The 20,009-nt window shown below is 39.1% G+C and overlaps 2 protein-coding genes across 18 annotated transcripts in view; one reads left to right on the top strand and one right to left on the bottom strand.

Moving 5' to 3' along the window:
• HYCC2 (hyccin PI4KA lipid kinase complex subunit 2) overlaps nucleotides 1-2,804 on the bottom strand; it is a 61,386-nt gene extending 58,582 nt beyond the window's left edge. For 12 of the 17 annotated variants that reach the window (XM_087919720.1, XM_087919719.1, XM_087919716.1 and 9 more), the window contains exon 1: nucleotides 2,479-2,627. The gene's annotated coding sequence lies outside the window, so the exon portion shown is untranslated. Of the gene's footprint in view, nucleotides 1-1,883; nucleotides 2,376-2,478 lie in introns of those variants that run through there. The other 5 variants (XM_087919706.1, XM_087919710.1, XM_087919712.1 and 2 more) reach the window with 3 other exon arrangements.
• A 3-nt stretch (nucleotides 2,805-2,807) lies between these two features.
• Nucleotides 2,808-14,277, top strand: NDUFB3 (NADH:ubiquinone oxidoreductase subunit B3). Its single transcript, XM_026696806.2, has 3 exons — nucleotides 2,808-2,947; nucleotides 10,098-10,223; nucleotides 14,033-14,277. The coding sequence occupies exons 2-3, from the start codon at nucleotides 10,102-10,104 to the stop codon at nucleotides 14,187-14,189; spliced, it is 279 nt and encodes a 92-aa protein (XP_026552591.1). The 5' UTR covers nucleotides 2,808-2,947; nucleotides 10,098-10,101; the 3' UTR covers nucleotides 14,190-14,277.
• Nucleotides 14,278-20,009: the final 5,732 nt, after the last annotated feature.

Below are 20,009 nucleotides of genomic sequence, written 5' to 3'. Positions count from 1 at the left end.
AAAGTTCATAACCCAAAAGGACACGTGCAACTATACATATATATGTTTTGTGAATTTGCCCCAAGCTTCTCAAAGCATATACCATACTAACTGTTACATACTAACCCCCACCCCTTACTGAAATATGGACAGGCAAAATACAGGTATAGCAGAGGCTATGCTGTGTCATGGAGGAAAATGTTTGATGGGCACTAGCTTATAAGGTGAGGTCACTTAATAGCACCCAGCAAGCTGCTCATCTATCACTGTAGCTACTTCTTTATAACACTTAATTTTTCTAATTTTGATAGCATTATTAGCAAAAATAATTTGGAATACAAAAACTAAGGAAATGTGTAGGAGAAAAACAGCATTTCAAGGCACTTAAAATACACCAGTGTTGTTGATATTATTATTATATTTTAATCCTATCTTTATAAGTATTTTTGGCAGAAAATATACCAAATACTCCTGCCCTCCACTTTCCCCACAATCATCACCCTGTGAGATGGACTGGGCTGAAAGAGAGTGGCTGACCCACAGAACCAGCTTTCTATGTCTATCATTTTTTTTATTTAATATTGTCCATTATTTATATTTGGGGCTGGGGGCGCAAGATCCATTTGTCTGAAGCATTATTTTCAAGAAAGAGAGGCAAGGAGCTAAAAAACCTACAATGTGACTTTCAATGTAAACAGTAAGTCAAAATGACAGTGAATTGTAGCTTCCTTTCCACTTAAAACCTCTATACTTAAATTCATGTAGGATTTATGATAAAATCTTCTTTGTAAAAAAAAAAAAGCCCTTTAGCACTATTGTGCTAAGAAAACTATATTTTTGCTCAACCTTACTAGAGTCCAGAGACACATCAAGCTGGTGTACAATATCTTGATTACCATAATTCGTCCAACTTCAAGAAATAAAAATAACTTGTACTCCCCAAGATCAATTTGTATAATAGTCAGATCTTCTATTTATGAAGTACTAAAATAAAAATAAACACTAAATAAAAGTATCTTTAAAATCAGTTATTACCAAGCAGAAGTAAAGTGTTTCTGAAATGGTGGCAAATGATATGTACATTTAACAGTAACATTAAACTGTATGTCTAACACCATTTGTATGACATATAAATAAGCTCAATTAAATATTTTATAGTTGAAACTCTACTTTTGTCCATGGAAATACTACTGATTGGCTTTTCCTCCTATGTGAAAGGAAGTCTGGAGAATAAAAACAATTTTACTATCAGGCTTGTTACCATATCCCAGGAAATAGAAAGGTCAACCATCTGTCAAATCTTATTTTAAAGAAGCAATCAAATATGAAAAAGTAAAAAAATAAAACTAAATGGTATTAATTTAACCTTGCTGTCTTTCTATTCTTTCCTTAATCTCTAATTATCATAAATTTCCCATTTCTAAGAATTTATTAAAATGTCATAATTGACAAAGAAATTGACATTTTTAAAGCCCACCATTAAACCTATGCTTTTATGGAAACTAAATACAATAATGTGGATATATATAGTTTTTTTCCTTTACCTGTTTAAGTTGTGAAACTGAAGCAGAAGTAATAAATATTGTGGGGAGGGTATTTTTACATGTAGGTAATGTGCAAATGTGTTCATTTGCTTACCTAAGTTAATTGACTAAGTGAATATTTGTATAAGCAATGTAGCTAAAGTGTTACATAACATCTCTTTGTCAGATTTATTCATATATCTATTTACTATATTCTTTATCTTATTATTAACAACCATAAGACAACAACTGCCAAGAAGCAATCAGGGTAGAAAGAAATGTTAGTTAAAGGGACTTCATTGAAGGTTAGAGAGGGAGTCTACTAAACAACTCCGGGACGAGTTCAGATCAAAACAAACTGTAGCTGGAAAGGTGGCTTACGTTTTATCTTGAGAAGAAAGAAGAAAAACGTATTGCTTGCTACTCCTTCGCAAAAGCTCTGATTGTAAAGAAGCAAAGGGGCCTCATCCTCTCAGGAAAATACAACGTCACTTTATGAACAGAAAACGGTTATGAGACGGTTGTAATTTATCCGGAAACGAGGGAGAGCAGCAGGATCGGCGGGAGCTGGACCGGGACTTTGCTACCTGTATTATACGGAAAAGAGGAAGGCAACCGGCCTTGGCAGGAGAAGAAAGAGGGCGAAAAGCTTCGTCACATTCAAGAAGTGCGTGGAGATGGAGAGGATAGTGGCAATCTGCTGGCTCTGGCGCGGAAGGAAGGAGGAAGGCAGCGCAATGACCGCTCAGGAGGAGCAGGGAAGCAGGAAGGGCGAAGAGGGGAACCCGAACCCGCCTGGAAAAAGCGACAAGTGCCCGGGCCGCGCGGGCGGGGGGGGGGCTTCCAGGGTGCAAAGGGCAGCTGTCACTGCAGCTCGTGAGTCCAGCGAAGAAGCGGCAGAGTTCCCGGCTGCCTGAGAGTTGCTGCCCCGTCCCTTCTACCGAGAGCGAGGGGAGAGCGGGAGGCGACTACCTACCGACGTCCTTCCTCTGCTCGCGGCGGCAGAAAGCCGGGCGCCAACTCAGGAGCGTCTCTTCCCCACAGCAACTCACCACCATTGGTACCGGCGCTACCGCCAATCCCTCCCCCTCCAGCCGCCTCCGGCCCGTAAGCAAGCACGGCAAGAAAAGAAGGAGGCCGCCCATTGGACAGCAGCCCGCCCCTAACAATGACAGCCTTCATTGGCTTCCTCCGATTGCGCGCGCCCGTGGGAAAAAAAGTGTGGGGGAGGGGGAAGGACGGAAAGAGGTCTCGCAGCCGGCTGGGAATCGTCGGTCGGAGTCCGCGCGAAGTGGGCGGAGACAAGTAAAAGGCGGAAAAAACTTTCCTATGGAACCTCCTCAAGCGGCTTCTTTTCTCCGGGTAGATTAGCGGCATCGAACCGTTCCAGTTTCCGTTTCCGCTTTGATTTCTTGACATTGTGAAGAAGGCTCGCTGAATATCAGGTATGAGCTATTTTGGATGCTGGTTCCTTTCTTTTCTCAATCCCAAATCTCGGTCTTTTCTTTCCATAAATACCTGCTTCTGTTAGGAAAAAAATTTCATCGAAGAGGTGAGAGTCATGACGTCTTTGAAGCAATGGGTTAACTGCAGTTTCCTCTCTTCTTGAATGGCCAATGACTATATCGTTGAAAGAAAATAGATTACTGTAGGCCTATTGCGCTTTTAATAAACCGATTTTCCAGATTGATCAGAAAGATAGATAAGGCTCCACGGGATAACCCTTGCAGGAAAGGCAAGGTAATATTGCTCTGTAATTAATGTACTGGGGTGCAAAGTTATACATATTGACAGGCGCCTTCTAAACAAGTATGCATCTAAGATAAATTTATATTGACAAATGTAGCAGTGGTTTCTGAATTGTTTTAAATGCTGTTTTTAATTCAGGATTTGTTGACTTAATATGTCTTAAATAGTAATGAAAATGGACACTTTAATTGCCATTGGAAACAAGTATGTTGTACAGAAACATCCATTGTGAATTCAAAGATACAGGAATGTTTTTTAATCACAAAATTGGGTGATGAGAAGAAATTGCACTGCTGTGACCTTTAACCTTTGCATATCAATGACAGTGGTCCAACTATTGTGATGCAATAAGAGCTGAGGATGACAAGTAAAAAGCCTGAGATCAGACAAAACACTCTGCAAGTGCTCTCAACATCCATGGTGGAGGAATGGGTGGCATGACATTGGTTACCATATAACAAAAGAGGAAAATGGAGAAAAGATGGTTCCAAAGGTGATTCAGTGAAAGGGCATGGGAAGAATGTTCCATTTTCTATCTCCTTCCTGTAGTAGCCACTTTAAAAACAACTCATGTCAAAGAAGATTGTTTGTGACAGACAGAATAACAGAGTTGGAAGGGACCTGGAGGTCTTCTAGTAGTCTAACCACTTGTCCCATAACATTTCAGACAAATTGTTATCCAATCTCTTCTTAAAAACCTTCAGTGTTGAATCATCCACAACTTCTTGAGGCAAGTTGTTCCGCTGGTTAATTGTTCTGTTACAAAATTTTTCTTTAGTTTTACGTTCGCTTGGTTAGTTTCCATCCATTGCTTCTTGTCCTGCCTTCAGGTCCCACAACTTCTTTGTGGCAGCGTCTTAGATATTGGAATACTGCTGTCATGTCACACTAGTCCTTCTTTTCATTAAACTAGACATACCCAATTCCTGCAGCATTCTTCATATGTTTTAGCTTCCGGTCCTCTAATTATCTTTGTTGCTCTTCTCTACACTTTTTTTTAGAGTCTCAACATCTTTTTTATATAGTGGCAACCAAAACTGGATGCAATATTCCAAGTGTGGTTTTATCAAAGCATTATAAGGTGTTATTAACACTTTGCTTGATCTTGATTTATACTTCTGTTAATGCAGCCTAGGAATGTGTTACCGTTTTTGTCAACTGCAGCACACTGCTGGCTCATATTTAAGTGATTGTCCAGTAGGACTTCAATATCCCTCTCTCAGTTACTACTTTTCAGCTAGGTTCCACCTATTCTATAACTGATCATTTGGTTTTTCTTGCCTAAATATAGAACTTTACTTTTGTCACAGTGAATTTTATTTTGTTAGATAGGGCCCAGTGTTCAAGTCTGTCAAGATCCTTCTGTATCTTGAGCTTATCTTCTAGAGTGTTGCCTACTCCTATCAGCTTGGTGTCTGTCATCTGTAAATTAGATGAGTTCCCCTTTTATCCCCTCATCTAAATCATTAACGAAAATGTTGAAGAGTACTGTGCCTAAGACAACACCTTGGGGTACCCTACTGCATACTTCTCTCCATGTAGATGCAGTTCCATTAAGGACTACATGTTGAATGCAGTTGGTTGGCCAGGCCAGTTAAAAATCAATTTGGTAGTGATGCTGTCTAACCCATAATGTAATAAAGTAGTAGGTTGTGGTCTATTTTATCAATAGATTACTGAAGTCCAAGTAAATTATATTTACAGCATTTCTCTGGTCCTCTTAATTTTGTCACATTGCCAAAGAATGCAGCATGTTCTGTTTTTGACAAACTCATTGGCTTTTGGTTATGATTTTTGTTTGTTCACAGATTCATTGCTTGATTATCCTTTCCAGAATCTTCCAATGTATTGATGTCAGACTGATTTTCTTAAACCCATTTTTTTCCTTTTTTTGAAGATGGAAACTACATCAGCCCTTTTCCAGTCACATAGTAGTTCCTTGGTGCTCCATCTTTGAAAGTCAGTGGTTCTGAGATCACATCTACCAGTTCCTTCAGAATGTTGTGGTTCTGAAAGAGAAGAAGGGAAATAATGACAAGCAGTCTTTTTTTTTATCATTTTAGAGTTCCTGAGATAGATTCCTGGTTGCTCAAACTGCTCAGTTCTGACATACGCCACATTTTGAGGATAAGAAATTATGAGCATATTAAATTGTTCTTTTAAAAAACCTCTGCTAATTTCACATACTGTTTTTTCATGTTTAAAACAGACATCTCAGTCACAATAAGATTCCTTACATAGTGGTAGAAGATTTGTTCAGCTACATAGCTGAACTTTATTGGTTATTATTGTTTAAATCATTCATTGTTATTGCTTAACAATGAATGATTTAAAGTCACTTTTATAATCTGGAAGTTTCAGTAGCCATTTTAGATTCCTCTTCTCTTTAACCTAGTTACATCAACTTTTATTTTGCTTGTTTTATCTTAATGTAGAATTTGTTTAATTTTATTTCACTTTTCTGTATGTCTGGTGATTCTTATAACATTTTGGTCAGTAACTTTAATAAGATTTTGATTGATTGATTGATTGTCTTGGAGGAAAGTGTTTTCCAAAAACAAAAATTACTTAATTGATGAAAAAATTTTTTCAGTGAAAAAGACAGCTGGACCTCAGACAAATTAATCAGATAATGTGAATAAAAAAACTATGCCTGCAAAAAAGAGAGAAACAGAAATATTACTTTTCCTGGTCACTTACTGGAAGTTATTAAGTGAATTAAATTATTGCATATGCTAGTGCAAATAGAACACTTCTTTTACTCCTTATGATAAAATAAAAGTATGTCAATTGTCAATATTTCTGAAATGCTGTTAGATAGTTTCTTACTGTTATAACTACAATAGATAATTATTAATGTGGAACAGCAGTTTTTCTGGTCCATAGGAAGTTAGGTAATACATTTCCATGTACATGATAGAAAATTTTGATTTTCAATAGAAGACAATATATGTAGCTCAGGTTTGAACTGTAGAATCCTTGGTGCTCTCTGAGCTTGATTGTGTGCTTGCATGCATTTTATTATCAGTACTAGTGAGTGTGGGACTTTTTTTCCTTTTTTATATATGATAGCTTGCCCTGCCAGTGTTGATGGAAGTATAATTTTCTCCTTGGAGTTCCTCGATAAGAGTGTTGTTTTCTACTTGATAGTTTGTCTGGTGTTAATCCCTGCTTATCTGGGTGTTGGCTACTGCAGAGGATATGTTGTGGTCTTTTTGTTATTCCTTGCTTTTTTATTGAATTTTTGTTTATCTAGCTGTCTGTCATCTATCTATCTATTGAATTTATTTGCCACCTATCTCATACCTATCAACTCTGGGTGGCTTATAACATTTACACATGTCCTTTGACTGTGTATAAATATGCCAAGTAAATTTAAGATCAAAATGCCCAGAATCATGGACCTCATCAACTTCTGCCACACTACCTTCTTTCATTTTGATGGACAGATATTCTAACAAACCAGAGGAATATCCATGAGATAATCATAATCATAGCAGAGGTTTTAATGCAGCATCTAAAAATCATAGCAGTTTAACACATTCAACAAAAATATGGACACCTAGAAAATTAGAAAAGGGAAACAGGTTGCCTGTACAATATCTCCCAAGAAAATAGATAATCACACAACTTTATCAAAAAGTATGTGACCATTCAAACCACTATAGCACAATCCAACACAAACTATGGAAAAGAAAACTCTACATTACGTCAAAACAACCAACATACTACAACTACGTGCCATTACTATAGCACACAGACTAACTAAAATCCTCTGAAATATCTTAATTAAACCAAAAGAACAGTACCCCAAGTGGGGAAAAAACACAATCATCTACAACATGGAGTGTAATGACTCTAGCAGCCATCATACAGAACACATTCATGAACATGAACGGCAGTCATAAGACTTGATGAAAACTCTTTAATCTTACAGATTCAACCACAGTTTCAACTGGGAAACAGTGAACATTGAAAAATGCCTGGAATTGGGACTTCCGGTTTGGGTCTCTTCAGTGACAGACTAAAATCCGCAATCATGCGCGGTTTTGATCTGTGCTCGCTGCTGGAGTGCCCCAATCCTTTGGATTTGGGGCTGAAGCCACCCCATAGAGGTGGTGAAGATGGGGGAGATTGCTAGCTGAGTGGAGGGGAGCCGCATCTCTCCTCCTTGACTGGTCTAAACTCCCTTCCTCGAAGGCAGTTGCAGCGGTGGTCAGAAATGGCCACCTCAAAGAACCCGACTGGATAAGATTGTGCAGGAGGAAGACAAAGAGGAAAGCAGGACAGACCGGGCTAAACAACAGAGAACATCTAAGCAAGGTACTCTGAATCTAAAAGTACCTAGAGGGATACTTCTGAAAGAAGATATTTAAGCGGTGAAGGAGAGAGAAAAGGAAATTAAAAACCCTTTTTTTACCTTTATATTGGCAATTACAAATGGTATGGAAAGAAATTTATATTAATCTATTTTGACACTGATAGGCAACCTTAAGCTGAAATCTAATTGTCAAAAGGAGAATAAAGATTTTTTCTTGGTCATTTTGAAGCCCTAAAAAGGAAAAGAGTGGAGGCAAAAGGGTGGGACTTGGAATAATGAAAAAATGGAGTGCCACCTGGAAAAATAAAGAGGATTAACAGTGAAACTTTGAAAAGACTCCAGAGGATACATTGTAACTGAAATCTTATTAACAGATACAGTAATCCACGGAAAGGAAAAGGAAAGGAAAGAAACAAGAAGGAACAGTCTGGGATCATTTGGTGATTTAAAAAAAAAGTTTTTGGCATTTTTTTTCTTTTTCTGTTTTTACTTAAAGTCAATCAGGTGGTTGTTCAAAAGTGTTTAAAATGCCATCACTCCTGGAGGAGTTGAAGATGAGTCTTAAAAAACAGAAAGAAGATGCAGAAAGGGGAGGAAGATCCTTTGCCTTCGCATTTGAATTTTTTGAAATGGAGATCCTGAACTATGAAAAGCAAAAGGAAAAGCTTCAAGAGTAAGAAGAAGGGCAGGACAAAGAAGAAGCTATTTTCAATGATCAAATAATGCAAAGTGTGGAAAAAAGGGGGAAAGGGGTTAAAAGTTTGAGATCAAAGGGAACAGCCAAAAAGAAAAATAGTGTGAAAGAGAAGTATAACAGCAAGGAGAAGCAGAAAAGAAAACTACAGAAGGGAAAACTAGAGAAGGGTATAAAAAAGGGGATGAGAAAATGGGGGGAAAGATAGAAGGGGAAAGAACTTATGAGGGACAAAAGCAGGAAATAAAGAAAAAGGGGAAACGTACTAGGATTTGCTCAGCTAGAAAACACAGAGACAATGGTTAAATTAAGTTAAAAGTGAGGATTCTGCAAAGGTACAAAAGATAGTGTTGTGACAGTAGAATACTGTAATGAGTTAGACATGAAATAAGTAAATAATCTATGAGATAAAAGTATTGTTATGTAATGGTATGTTTATAATTAATGCAATAATAAAGAAGAGAGGGAAACATTGCAATTGTTTCTAAAGATTGATAAAATCTTGAAAAGAAACGTGAAAGATTTATAAGGAAATTTATACCAGTTATTAGAATGAATTTGAATAATTATTTTGCTTATTAATGGTAAATAATTTATAAGATAAAACTGTATGACTATCCAATGGTATGTTTATTAACAGTTAAGTAATAATGAAGAAGGGAGGGAAACATTTCAGTTGTTCTCAAAAGATTGATAGATATTGAAAAGAAACGTGAAAGATGTACAAGGTTCACACCAGTACTAGAATGATTTTGAATAACTATTTTGTTTACTAATGTTTATATATATATATATATATATATATATTGTTTTTGCTATGTTTTTAGAATTTTTCTTTTTACATTTTCAAGGGGAAGTACCAAGCAGAATCTGAATGATGAGATCTACATGATATAAAATAAATATTAGAAATTTAAATGTTATAATTTTAGAATGCACAAATTCAATGTTTAATGAGATTTCATATGATAATAACAATAAGATTTAAAGTTGTTGCACTTCGATTGGCAATCATAGGGGGAATTTTGCTTCTTAATGTTGGAAGAGAACATATGAAATTGTAAACAAGACAGACAAAAGTATAAGTACAATGAATAAAAAGATATAGAAATTTAGGTAAAAGAAATACAATTGAATAAGAAGAAAATGAGATAACCATAAAAAAAAATTAAGAGAAGTAAAGGGAGAAATAGTAAGAAGTTGGAAAAAGAGTAATAAGATATGAAGTTGAATACGTAAGATGAATATGCATATGAAATTGTGTCTGTGTGAAAATGTGATAACCCGGAACCTTGTTGTACTCAAATAAAATGTTTTATTTGTTTTGTTAAAATTCAATAAAACTTTATTTTAAAAAAAGAAAGAAAAATGCCTGAAAGTTGGGTATTCAGACAAATCAGCCATCACCTGAAATAGAAATAAACCTAGAAGAGAAATAGACCATATTAACATACTGAAATAAACCATATTAACATACTATACAAAAGAGAGAACAAAAAGAACAGGCATATCCTCCCTCATAGCTAGCACCCAGATAAACAGGAACAAAACACCAGACAAACATTCAAGCAGTAAACAACCTAATCAGGGGACTACCAAGGTGAAAAGCATATTCCTGCCAATATGGCAGGGCAAGCTGCTATAAACGGGGAGGAAATCCCACACTCACTTGCACTCATTAGCCAACTTACCTAGTTGGATAATGCACAATTTCCAAGCAAACAACCAAGCTGAAAGAGCACCAAAGACTCCACAATATTGATTTTGCAGTATTCCAAATGAACAAGCACTGTATATTTTGTGAGTTTTACTTTTACAAATCTTTTCTCAGGATTATGGGCCATGGTCATGGGAACGGTGAGCTTCCTGATTACAGGCAATGGAAAATAGAAGGTACCCCCTTGCAAAATGTTCAGGAAAGGTTGGCTAAACTTGGTCTCAAGGATCCATGGCTTCGGTAAGAGTTGGCATATATGAAATCCTTAGTTTGTTCAAGTCAATCACAAAACACATTTTATGAAACAAAACAAAAATAAAGTTCACATTCTGGATACATAAGTCATTAAGCATTTTGTTTTCTAAGCATTTTTTGTCCTATATTTGGAAATACAGAGTAGATTTGACTCTGAAATTTTAGAATAGAAATGTAAAGGCTGATAATAAGATTTGTGAGGACATTCTTGCACAAGAGAACTAGATTTCCCTATATTAAGTTGAATCAGTTCTTCAGAAAATTTACATCCTTAAATTTAAAAAGAGTTTCTTAAAATTGTGCAGTTCATACTTTGAATAAGATCCAATTTGAATTCAACATAAATTTTGTTTTGCTAAGGCTCTGCTAGAAAATACATTATAGCAAAAGCACTTAGACTTATATACCACTTTATAGTGCTTCTCAGCCCTATTTAAGCAGTTTACAGACTCAGCATATTGCCCCCAACAATCTGGGTCCTCATTTTACTCACCTCAGAAGGATGGAAGGCTGAGTCAACCTGGAGCCTGGGTGGGATTTGAACTGCCAAATTTTAAGCAATGGCTGCAGCAGAAGTAGCTTGCAGGACTGCACTCTAACCACTGTGCCACAGAAGCTCCTTTAAATCAAGGGTTGCTAACCTTTTGGACCTCAGGGACCACCAAACTCATAACTTTAGATCCCAGGGACCACTAACTGGTTCTGTGGGCATGGCCTAATTTGTGGGTGTGGCTTGGTGGTCATGTGACTGGCTGGGCATGGCTTGTATGTAAATATTATAAATATTTATATAAATATTGTATTTTTTTATTAAAAAAGAGCAACTTTTACCCAAAATCAGGCAAAGCAGGCAGGCAGATTGAGTTGCTCACAGAATCACAGATTCATTCAGAGATCTATCTGCCATCGGCTAGCTCAATCTGTCACATAAAATTTGCTAGTAAGCAAACTCACAAAATTAACTCACAACACGCCATGTATGTAAATATTGATTTTTTTTTTATAAAAAAAGAGCAACTTTTACCCAAAATCAGGCAAAGCAGGCAGATTGAGTTGCTCACAGAATCATTCAGTGATCTATCTATCTGCCATCGGCTAGCTCAGTCTCTCAAATTTGCTTGCCATAAGTCTGCACTGAATTTGCTTGCAAGCAAACCTTCAGTCCTAAGGGAGGTTTGGCTGTACTTAAAAGCAGAACCAAAGATCTAAAGACTAGCTAGAAAGCAAGAAATCCAACCATTTTCTGCTTCCTAGCTAATCTAAATCTCCTGGCACAGCAGAACAGATGATGGTCGGAAAAAGGAAAAATAGAAATTTAGCAGGCAAGTTTGCTGGGTAAGGAGTGAGTGGGCGAGGGGGGTTCCCGTGGGCAGTGTGGGCGGTGCAGCCTTGTGTTTCTGCGCAGCCTGGATTAATTGCTTTGGGAGGGAGATTTCTCTGCAGCCCACCAAAATTTTCGCACGGCCCACCGATTGGCGACCACTGCTTTAAATGGTTTAAAATTATCCTTTAAATAGTTTTCTGACATATACACTGCACATTATTTTGCAATCTTTTGTACTCATTAATACTAATGTTAGATTTTTAAAATTGGAACTGTAGTTTTCAGGTATTTTTTTCATTGTTATCTTTATGAAATGTAACCCAGATGCAGATGACACCAAGCGCTGTTCAAAAGCCTTTGATTTTGAATGTAGATATTTTTATCTATACACATGAACTTTCAGAACAGTACAGGTAGTCCACAACTTACAACCACAACTGAGACCAGAATTTCCATTACTAAGCAAGAGGATTGTTAAGTGAATCATATCCAATATTTATGACCTTGGTGGTGTGGAGACAATAACTTGGTCCTCAACACCAATAAGACCAAGGAGCTTAGAGTGGACTATAGGAGGAACAGATCAGACATCCAGCCCTTGCTTATCAATGGAGACCAAGTGGAGCAAGTGGCCAGTTTTAGGTTTCTGGGTGTTATCCTAAAAGAGGACCTGACCTGGGGTGCTCACATTGCAGCACTGGTCAAAAGGGCCCAGCAGAGATTATACCACCTGAGACTTCTCAGAAAACAACTGAATGAAAAACTGCTGGTGACCTTGTACTGCTGCACCATAGAGAGTATCTTAACTTACTGCACCTCTGTATGATTTGCCAATTGGACAGTGGCAGATAGGAAAGCACTCCAGAGGGTTAATGCCATTGCCCAGAAGATCATTGGTTGCCCTCTCCCCTCTTTGGAAGAGCTTTATAGCTCCCGCTGCCTTAAGAAAGTTCAAAACATTCTCAAAGATCTGTCTCATCCTGGGAACCCTTTTTTTGAACTATTACCATCTGGCAGATGGTACACAATAATAAAAACAAGGAAAAATGGGCAGAAAAACAGCTATTTCCAGGATAGTAGCTCTTTTGAATTCTGCTGTATAGTGCAGTGTTGGTGTGGTGTCGGGGATTTTCGGTTCAATGTGTGAAAGGTGAAGGATGTGTGTTTGTGTTTATTTTCATGGTCATGATGTGCATTGAAGATGGTGTTTGATATCCTTGTATGAAGTGCAATGGCAATAAAACAAATCACTGCAGGTGTTAAGTGAATTATGCGGTTGTTAAGTGAATCTGGCTTCCCCCATTGTCTTTGCTTGTCAGAAGCTGGCTGCAAGGTTGTATATAACAATCATATGATTCCAATGGTGCAGCCATCATAAATAAATGCAAGTTCCCAGCACCCAAATTTTGAACACAGGACCATAGGAAAGATGCAATGGTCCTAAGTATGAGGATCAGTTATAAGTCATTTTTTTCAGTGCCATTGTAACTTGGAACAGTGACTAAACAAATGGTTGTAAGTTGTGTACTGCCTGTATGACTTTCATAATTAGTGAAGTGCTCATTTGAAAAAAAGTAATAGTGGTTGAAACATAAGAATTTTAGTTGTTGCCTAATTATAAGTGCCGATTTCATAAATCCCATTTCCTATGCAACTCTGATTGGTTGTGTGAAGATTAATTTTGAACTGAAAACATTTGGAGTGAATCTCTAGTAAATTGCAAGATAATCATTGTAGCTTCAAAACATGTTTTTTTCAGGTAGCTGCCTCATTAAAGAGCTCTATTAAATGAATTGGTGATTACAGCTGAAGTAATGGAAAATTATATGAAGGCTTGTGAATATAGCTATGAGGATTCTGATTAGAGGCCCCAAGCTATAAATAGTAGCATCAGGTGTTAGAAAACATGTGGTTAAGTGGTGAAGACATCAGGCTGGAAATTGGGAGATGGTGAGCTCTAGTCCTGCCTTAGACATGAAAAAATTGGCCAGATGACTTTGACCCAGTCACTCTCTTACCGCCCAGTTCACCTCACAGGATTGCTATGGGGAGGAAAATAGGAGGAGGGAATATTAAGTATGTTTGTGCCTTGAGTTATGTATAAAATTAATAAAGATGGAATATAAATTAAATAAAAAACAAATGGTCATTCTTAGAGGAAAAATAGGAATACTGTATAGTTTTTCTTTGAACGTACTTTATTCTAAGACGGAAGGCTCTTTGGGGCAATTCTCCCTCTCTCATCTGTTCGCACAGACTCCAACTCATGTTTTTCCAGGAAACAATAAACACCTGGAGAGACCTTTTGAGTAAGTGATGATGAATCTAGAGAGAAGAAGGGTATATAATTGCAATAATTTACTCAATTTTCAGGTATACTTAATTCTGTATATGTAAGTTAAACTGGTGGGCTAAAAGGTAAAGTTGCAAAATTGTGTAATTTTTCATCTTATGTCTGTTCTTTCTCTAGCAATGAAGCATGGAGATTCTCAGGTGGCTTTGCAAAACCAGTCACTTTCCTGGACACAATCACCAAAGGATTCAAATGGGGTTTTGCCGCTTTTGTTGTGGCACTTGCAGTTGAATATACATTTTTCCCCCCAGAAAAAAATAAGGGACATCACTGAAGATTTGTTTGTGTCTTCTGGATCTTGAGTCCATTGTATAGTCTGACGTTTCATGGAATGGAGCACATTAAAGTTCCTCAAAGAAGAATATATGTGTAATCTCTCTTTCCTCCACAATTATGGGAAGAAACGTAGATATATATCAAAATTGTCCATTATTACTTAAAGAGAATGGAAAGGCCGCCATTTGTTTATTTTTGTCCGAATATTTTTCTGTTCTGCTAGAACATCTAGGAGAGCACCATAAGCCTAAGTTAAACAGATTCCCATGCATCATGACCTCATCCCTTTTTTCAAATGGATGCGTAACTATTATTAAGATTTGCATTTATATCATATCTTTTTTTCTCCACACATTTAGAGTGAAATATATGGATGTTGTTAAATCCATCTTCCCTCAATTTTATCCCATTAATACCACTATGAAGCAAGTTAGATCGAGAGAGAGCCATTTGATCTAGACCACGGGTGTCAAACTCGCAGCATCACGTCACATGACGTATCACAACTTTTTCCCCTTCGCTTAACCAGGGTGGGCTTGTGCAAGTCTGACACCCCTGATCTAGACCAAAAGTGTGGTTTAAATACCAACATGCCAATTAATAAATCCAGCACAATAAAATCCAGATGTAGCTAAGCAGCCTCTATAGATGTGGGACGGGTAACTGGAGTACAGTCAGAATGGATCCAATTGATTGGTTTGAAAAAAATGAAAATTCTCACCGTGAGTCTCTGAGGGTTACGTTTTAACTCCCTCCCTCCAGCATCTTGGTTGCATAGGATGAATCCCTGCTCTCCATCAAAGTTCAAATGGCCCTCGCTATATCATAACATCCTTCATCCATCATCACTCTCTCTCCCTTGGAAACCAATAGCCTGATTTGGCATTGAGAGAGTAAAGAGGAAGTTTAGGAGCAATAGAGCCAACTGCTCATGCTTTCTCCATTCAACAGTTCAGTTGGACATTGACAAATTGGCAACAAATGTTGTGAGATATTGCCTGTTAAGAACCGTGGCCACCTTCAGAACCAGTTCTGTCCAGACCATCAATGCTATAGGTCACGGGTCCCCAAACTTGTGGACTTCAACTCCCAGAATTCTCCAGCCAGCTGCTATAGGTTATCAAATAGGCTTAGGTTTTTGGTAGTCCAAAATAATATACTACCAGTAATAATTATTATAAATAATAGCCAACAGTCATAGCATTCAAGACAATCAAACTTCCTTGGCACTCAATAGTTACACAGGGTTAACTATGGGGGAATGTAATGTTCTCAGTGGCAGAGATAGAAGAGTTCAAATAAGTGTAGGGGAAGAAGTGGATCAAAATAAAACTAAAATATGCAAATTCAAATCTGCCATAGCAAAGGACAAGTCTTTAGCTTTGTTACTACAGTAAAATTGCAATTAAGAAATAAAATATGCATATTCTCAGATACGTTAGGTGGAACACTTGAACAAGTTGTGGGGTTCAGCTTAATTTTGGAAAATAAAATAAAGTGGTTCAGACTTCTGATTGAGGAGGGAGAGAAAAAAGACTGTGAGAAAAAAAATATTTGTTGGTTTGGTATGATAAAAAATGGCTAAGCCAAAAATGGGAAGAGAGACAGCATTTGCCCCACTGATCAGGAATTGATTTTCTTCTCTTCTGACTTCACTGAGTGGTAGAAGAGCATTTTTATAATTTGGGTAAGTAAGAGGTTTAGGAAATTATTTATTTATTGAATTTATATGCTGCCAATCTCACTATTAAGGCAATGTATAAATTGCTGTAAAAATCCAAAACCAAATGCTCATTACAGGATTTGGGAAATTATCAATATTGTATCAGACAGGAAAAACATATGCATTTTATTTTGTCTTCCAAAACTGTGGAGGGAGACCAAAAAGCAAAAAGATTGTTTAGCATGAACGTTACTGGCACAAGTATTCTAACAGCCCAACATTGACACCAATATAATGAAATGGGTTGTGATATCAGAGCACAGTATCCATTATATTTGCATCTCATTGTATTGAACAACAATAAGAGGCAGACTTTCCAACATTAGACTGAATTTATCAAACTGGTAATTTCAGTTTGTACCAAACTCTCAAGCTTTAATTGATTTGTTTACATTTATTATCAGAGAAATAGTCTCTGAGTTTATTTTTTAAAGTTAAACTTTAAAAAATAACCTTTAACTTTTGTCTTAAAAAAGAAGATTCATACCAGTGTTAATCTTACTTGAGGACTACTTGCCTTCAAGCCATGTCTGCTGATTGAAGAGTATTAATCAGAAAATGGATTGTGGTGGGGGATGGGGAAAATACCGGAAGAAATCCACATTTCTGGTGGGAGCTCAAGTTTTAATCATGAAAAAGATTCCTCAGTGCTTTTGCCAAACTGAGATAGAGTTTCCTTTTCAACTCTAGGCTTCTTTTACCCAACATGTGTGAAAACTTCCTGATGCTTACCTTTGTTGCTGAGACATAGGCATCATGCAGTAAAACCCTTTAGGTCAAAGTTGTCCCATCCTGTTGTCATTCATTTGTATGGCTAACTAGGATTATGATAGAGTAACTGCAACAGAGAAAGTCAGGCTGCTGCTAAGAATATTTTCCACTGAAAAATGTAATTTGTTTCTGTTTGGGCTATACTGTGATTGATTAATATTTGATCAGCATGATAAATTTCCAGTGTTTGAATATATTATTTTGGAAGGATCAAGGATGAAGAGGGCAGAGACAGGACAAATTGGAAACATGGGAAGGGTAAAGAAAATGCATAGTTATGGGGGGAACTTCTAGTATGGAATTAAATACAAAAACATTGATCAATAAAAGAAAAACATAAAATGGTTGCAGTCTGTAACTTGCTTGGCTTTTGCAAAGCCATTTGAACAAATTGTTCCCAAGGGCCTTTGGTGCAACTGATGAATCTGCTTTTGTAATTATTTGATAGTTTTGTTCCTATTACTCTGTAAAGCATTTTGACTCATTTGAAGTATGACAAATGTTTGTAGAAAATTATTGTTATGTCCTGAGAACTCTAGGAGTTCTCACTCAGGTCCACTCACTTTGTGTGGGCGTTCTTCCCCCTTTCCTCATTGGTTGGTTCTCCCCAGCAGCCAGCTATAAAAGCAGGCTGCGGGGTCCAACCAGTCGCTGATTGCTGCGAGCCAGTTCCAGGCGTGGCAAGCACGGTCAGCCCTTTATTGTATAATAAAGTATTGTTGCACTCATGCTCTGGTCCAGCCTCTCATTGCTCAAACTTAACACTGGCGACGAGGATGGGATGGCTACCAGAAGCACCATGCAACCGCTGAGTCACTAGCCGCCGATCCGCAGCCCAGAGAGAGCGATCGGCCGGCGATAAGAGAAACGCTGATCCGCAGCCAGAGAGAGCGGTCAGCCAACAAAAAGAGCAAACAAAAAGAGCAAACGCTGATCCACTGACAGAGAAAGCGCCAGCAAGCGATAAGACGCAAACGCTGATCCGCAGCCAGAGAGAGCGGTCAGAATCGAAAGTTAGAAGCGCTCTGTAGCCGCTTGTTAGCCCAGCTACAGGGAAAGTGAAGCGCTGCGAGCCGCAGCCGCCAGTATCAGGCGCGAAATTCAAACGGTTGTCATTTGAATTTCAAACCTAAAAGGTACAGCACAGCGCTGTAGCCAGTCACTGTCGCCCACTCAGGCGCGAATCCAAGCGCAATCAACGGCTAACAGCCAAACGTGGTTAACCCAGAGAGAAAGAGAGGATTGCAAACAGCCTCTCCTGAGCTGAAATCACTTGCCCACCACGGGCACTAAAACATTGTCTGCTGCCCCAGAGAGATTTTTTCCTCAGGTTGTTCAACCGGTCCCAGCACCATGAGTTCCAATCCAGTCTTCCCGGCGTTCAAACCAGACGAGGAGAAGTGGGAATCGTATAAGAACCGCTTTAATCATTATATCGATGCAGTTGGCCTGGCGGATGCGGGAGAACATCGGAAAAATCGTATTTCCTAATCTACTGTGGAGCCACCGTCTACGATACTGCCGCAGCGCCGTGGCTCCTCGTGAGTTGAAAAACGTTCCGTGGTCTGAGTTACTTGAAATTCTCACTAACCACTATTCCCCCAGGCCCTCACAGATTGCCAGGAGGTTCACCTTCCGTATGAGGAAGCAATCGAGCAAGGAGACCATCAATCAATATATGGCCGCTCTCAGAACAGCAGCACTGCATTGTGGGTTTGGAACCTACCTGGAGGACATGCTCCTTGATCAATTAGTCTGCGGGGTCAAGGACCTCCACCTGCAAAGGCGCCTTCTCGCAAAAAAAGACCTCAACCTCGCACAAGCAGTTGAGGAAGCCTTGGCAGCTGAGCTGGCAACAAACTCAGCCACCGAAATCCAGGGCCCAAGTGCCAAGCTGGCATCACTCCCAGTCCACTCCGAGGAGGTGGTAGCAGAGGAAACCATCAGTGATGAAAACGAAGTCCACCGCCTATCCAACGACAGACGGCCGCAGGTAGGAGCCAAACAAGAAAACATCGGTCCACCCAAGCACATCACCCTGTGCCTAGCCTGTGGGGGATCTCATCAGAGGGCCACCTGCAAGTTTAAAGGAGCCACCTGCAATAACTGCCATAAAAGGGGACACATCGCGAGAGTCTGCCAAGCCCCTCAAAGCGCAGCACAAAGGCACCCTCCCTCGCACTCGGGACCACAGAGGCAAGTACTGAACTGTCGCACGCACCACCTTGCCAAGCACACTTGCCACACTGTTAGTAAAATTTCTCTCTCCGTTTCCCTAGAAGGTAAACCGTGCCGCATGGAGGTTGACACAGGGTCAGCGCTCTCAATTATCTCGTGGAACACCCTTAAGAGGCTCCAACCAAGCCTATCCACTAGCCGGCTCCAGAGATGCCAGTTTGGCCTGAAGGACTACCAGGGGAAGACCATTCCTGTAATCGGCAGAGGCAAGTTTCTTGTCAGTTTTAGAGCTTTTAAAGGTCACCTACCTCTAGTGGTAGTTAACGGCAATCTACCCACCTTATTGGGGCTCGATTGGTTTCCCCATCTCGGCCTAGGGCTAACAGGAGTCCATGCTGTCTCAACCTCAGACACTGACTCCTTATTCGCTGATTACTCAGATGTATTCAGCGAAGAGCTGGGGTGTTATAACGGTACCCCCATCTCATTCTCAGTTGACCCCAAGCAGTCCCAATCAGGCTAAAACCGCGTAGGGTCCCATTTGCTATTCGGCCAAAACTAGATGCGGAATTGGATAAACTATTAAAACAAGGGGTCATTGAGCCAACAGATTTCGCCAAGTGGGAGACGCCCATTGTCACACCCCTCAAAAAGACGGTAGCCTGAGAATTTGCTCGGACTACAAGACGACAATCAATAAATTTCTACAAGTTAGCGCTTATCCTGTGCCCGTCATCCAGCACTTATTACACACATTCGAACCAGGCAGCATTTTTGCTAAATTGGACATGTCTCAAGCATATCAGCAGTTCCCTGTAGATAACCAAACAGCGGAACTCCAGACAATTGTCACTCACAGGGTGCCTTCCGATGCAAGCGTCTCCAATTTGGCGTAAGTGTTGCCCCTGGTATTTTTCAATCCCTCATGGAGCGGATTTTGCAGGGCCTCCCTGGTGTAGTACCCTACTGACGACATCTTAGTCTCGGCCAGGGACAGACCCCAACTCTTCCAAAGAGTTCGAGCTGTGTTAGAGAGGTTCAGACAGCATGGCCTCAAGTTGAAAAAGAAAATGTGCCATTGCCACTAGACAGGTGGACTTTCTGGGTTATAAAATTGACGCCTCTGGCATTCACCCCTGGAGTCCA

The sequence above is a fragment of the Pseudonaja textilis genome, chromosome 1 (assembly GCF_049901715.1).
Source record: "Pseudonaja textilis isolate UNSWEBS1 chromosome 1, rPseTex1.2, whole genome shotgun sequence".
NCBI classification, from domain to species: Eukaryota; Metazoa; Chordata; class Lepidosauria; order Squamata; family Elapidae; genus Pseudonaja; species Pseudonaja textilis.
This window is presented reverse-complemented; position numbering and strand designations above follow the sequence as displayed.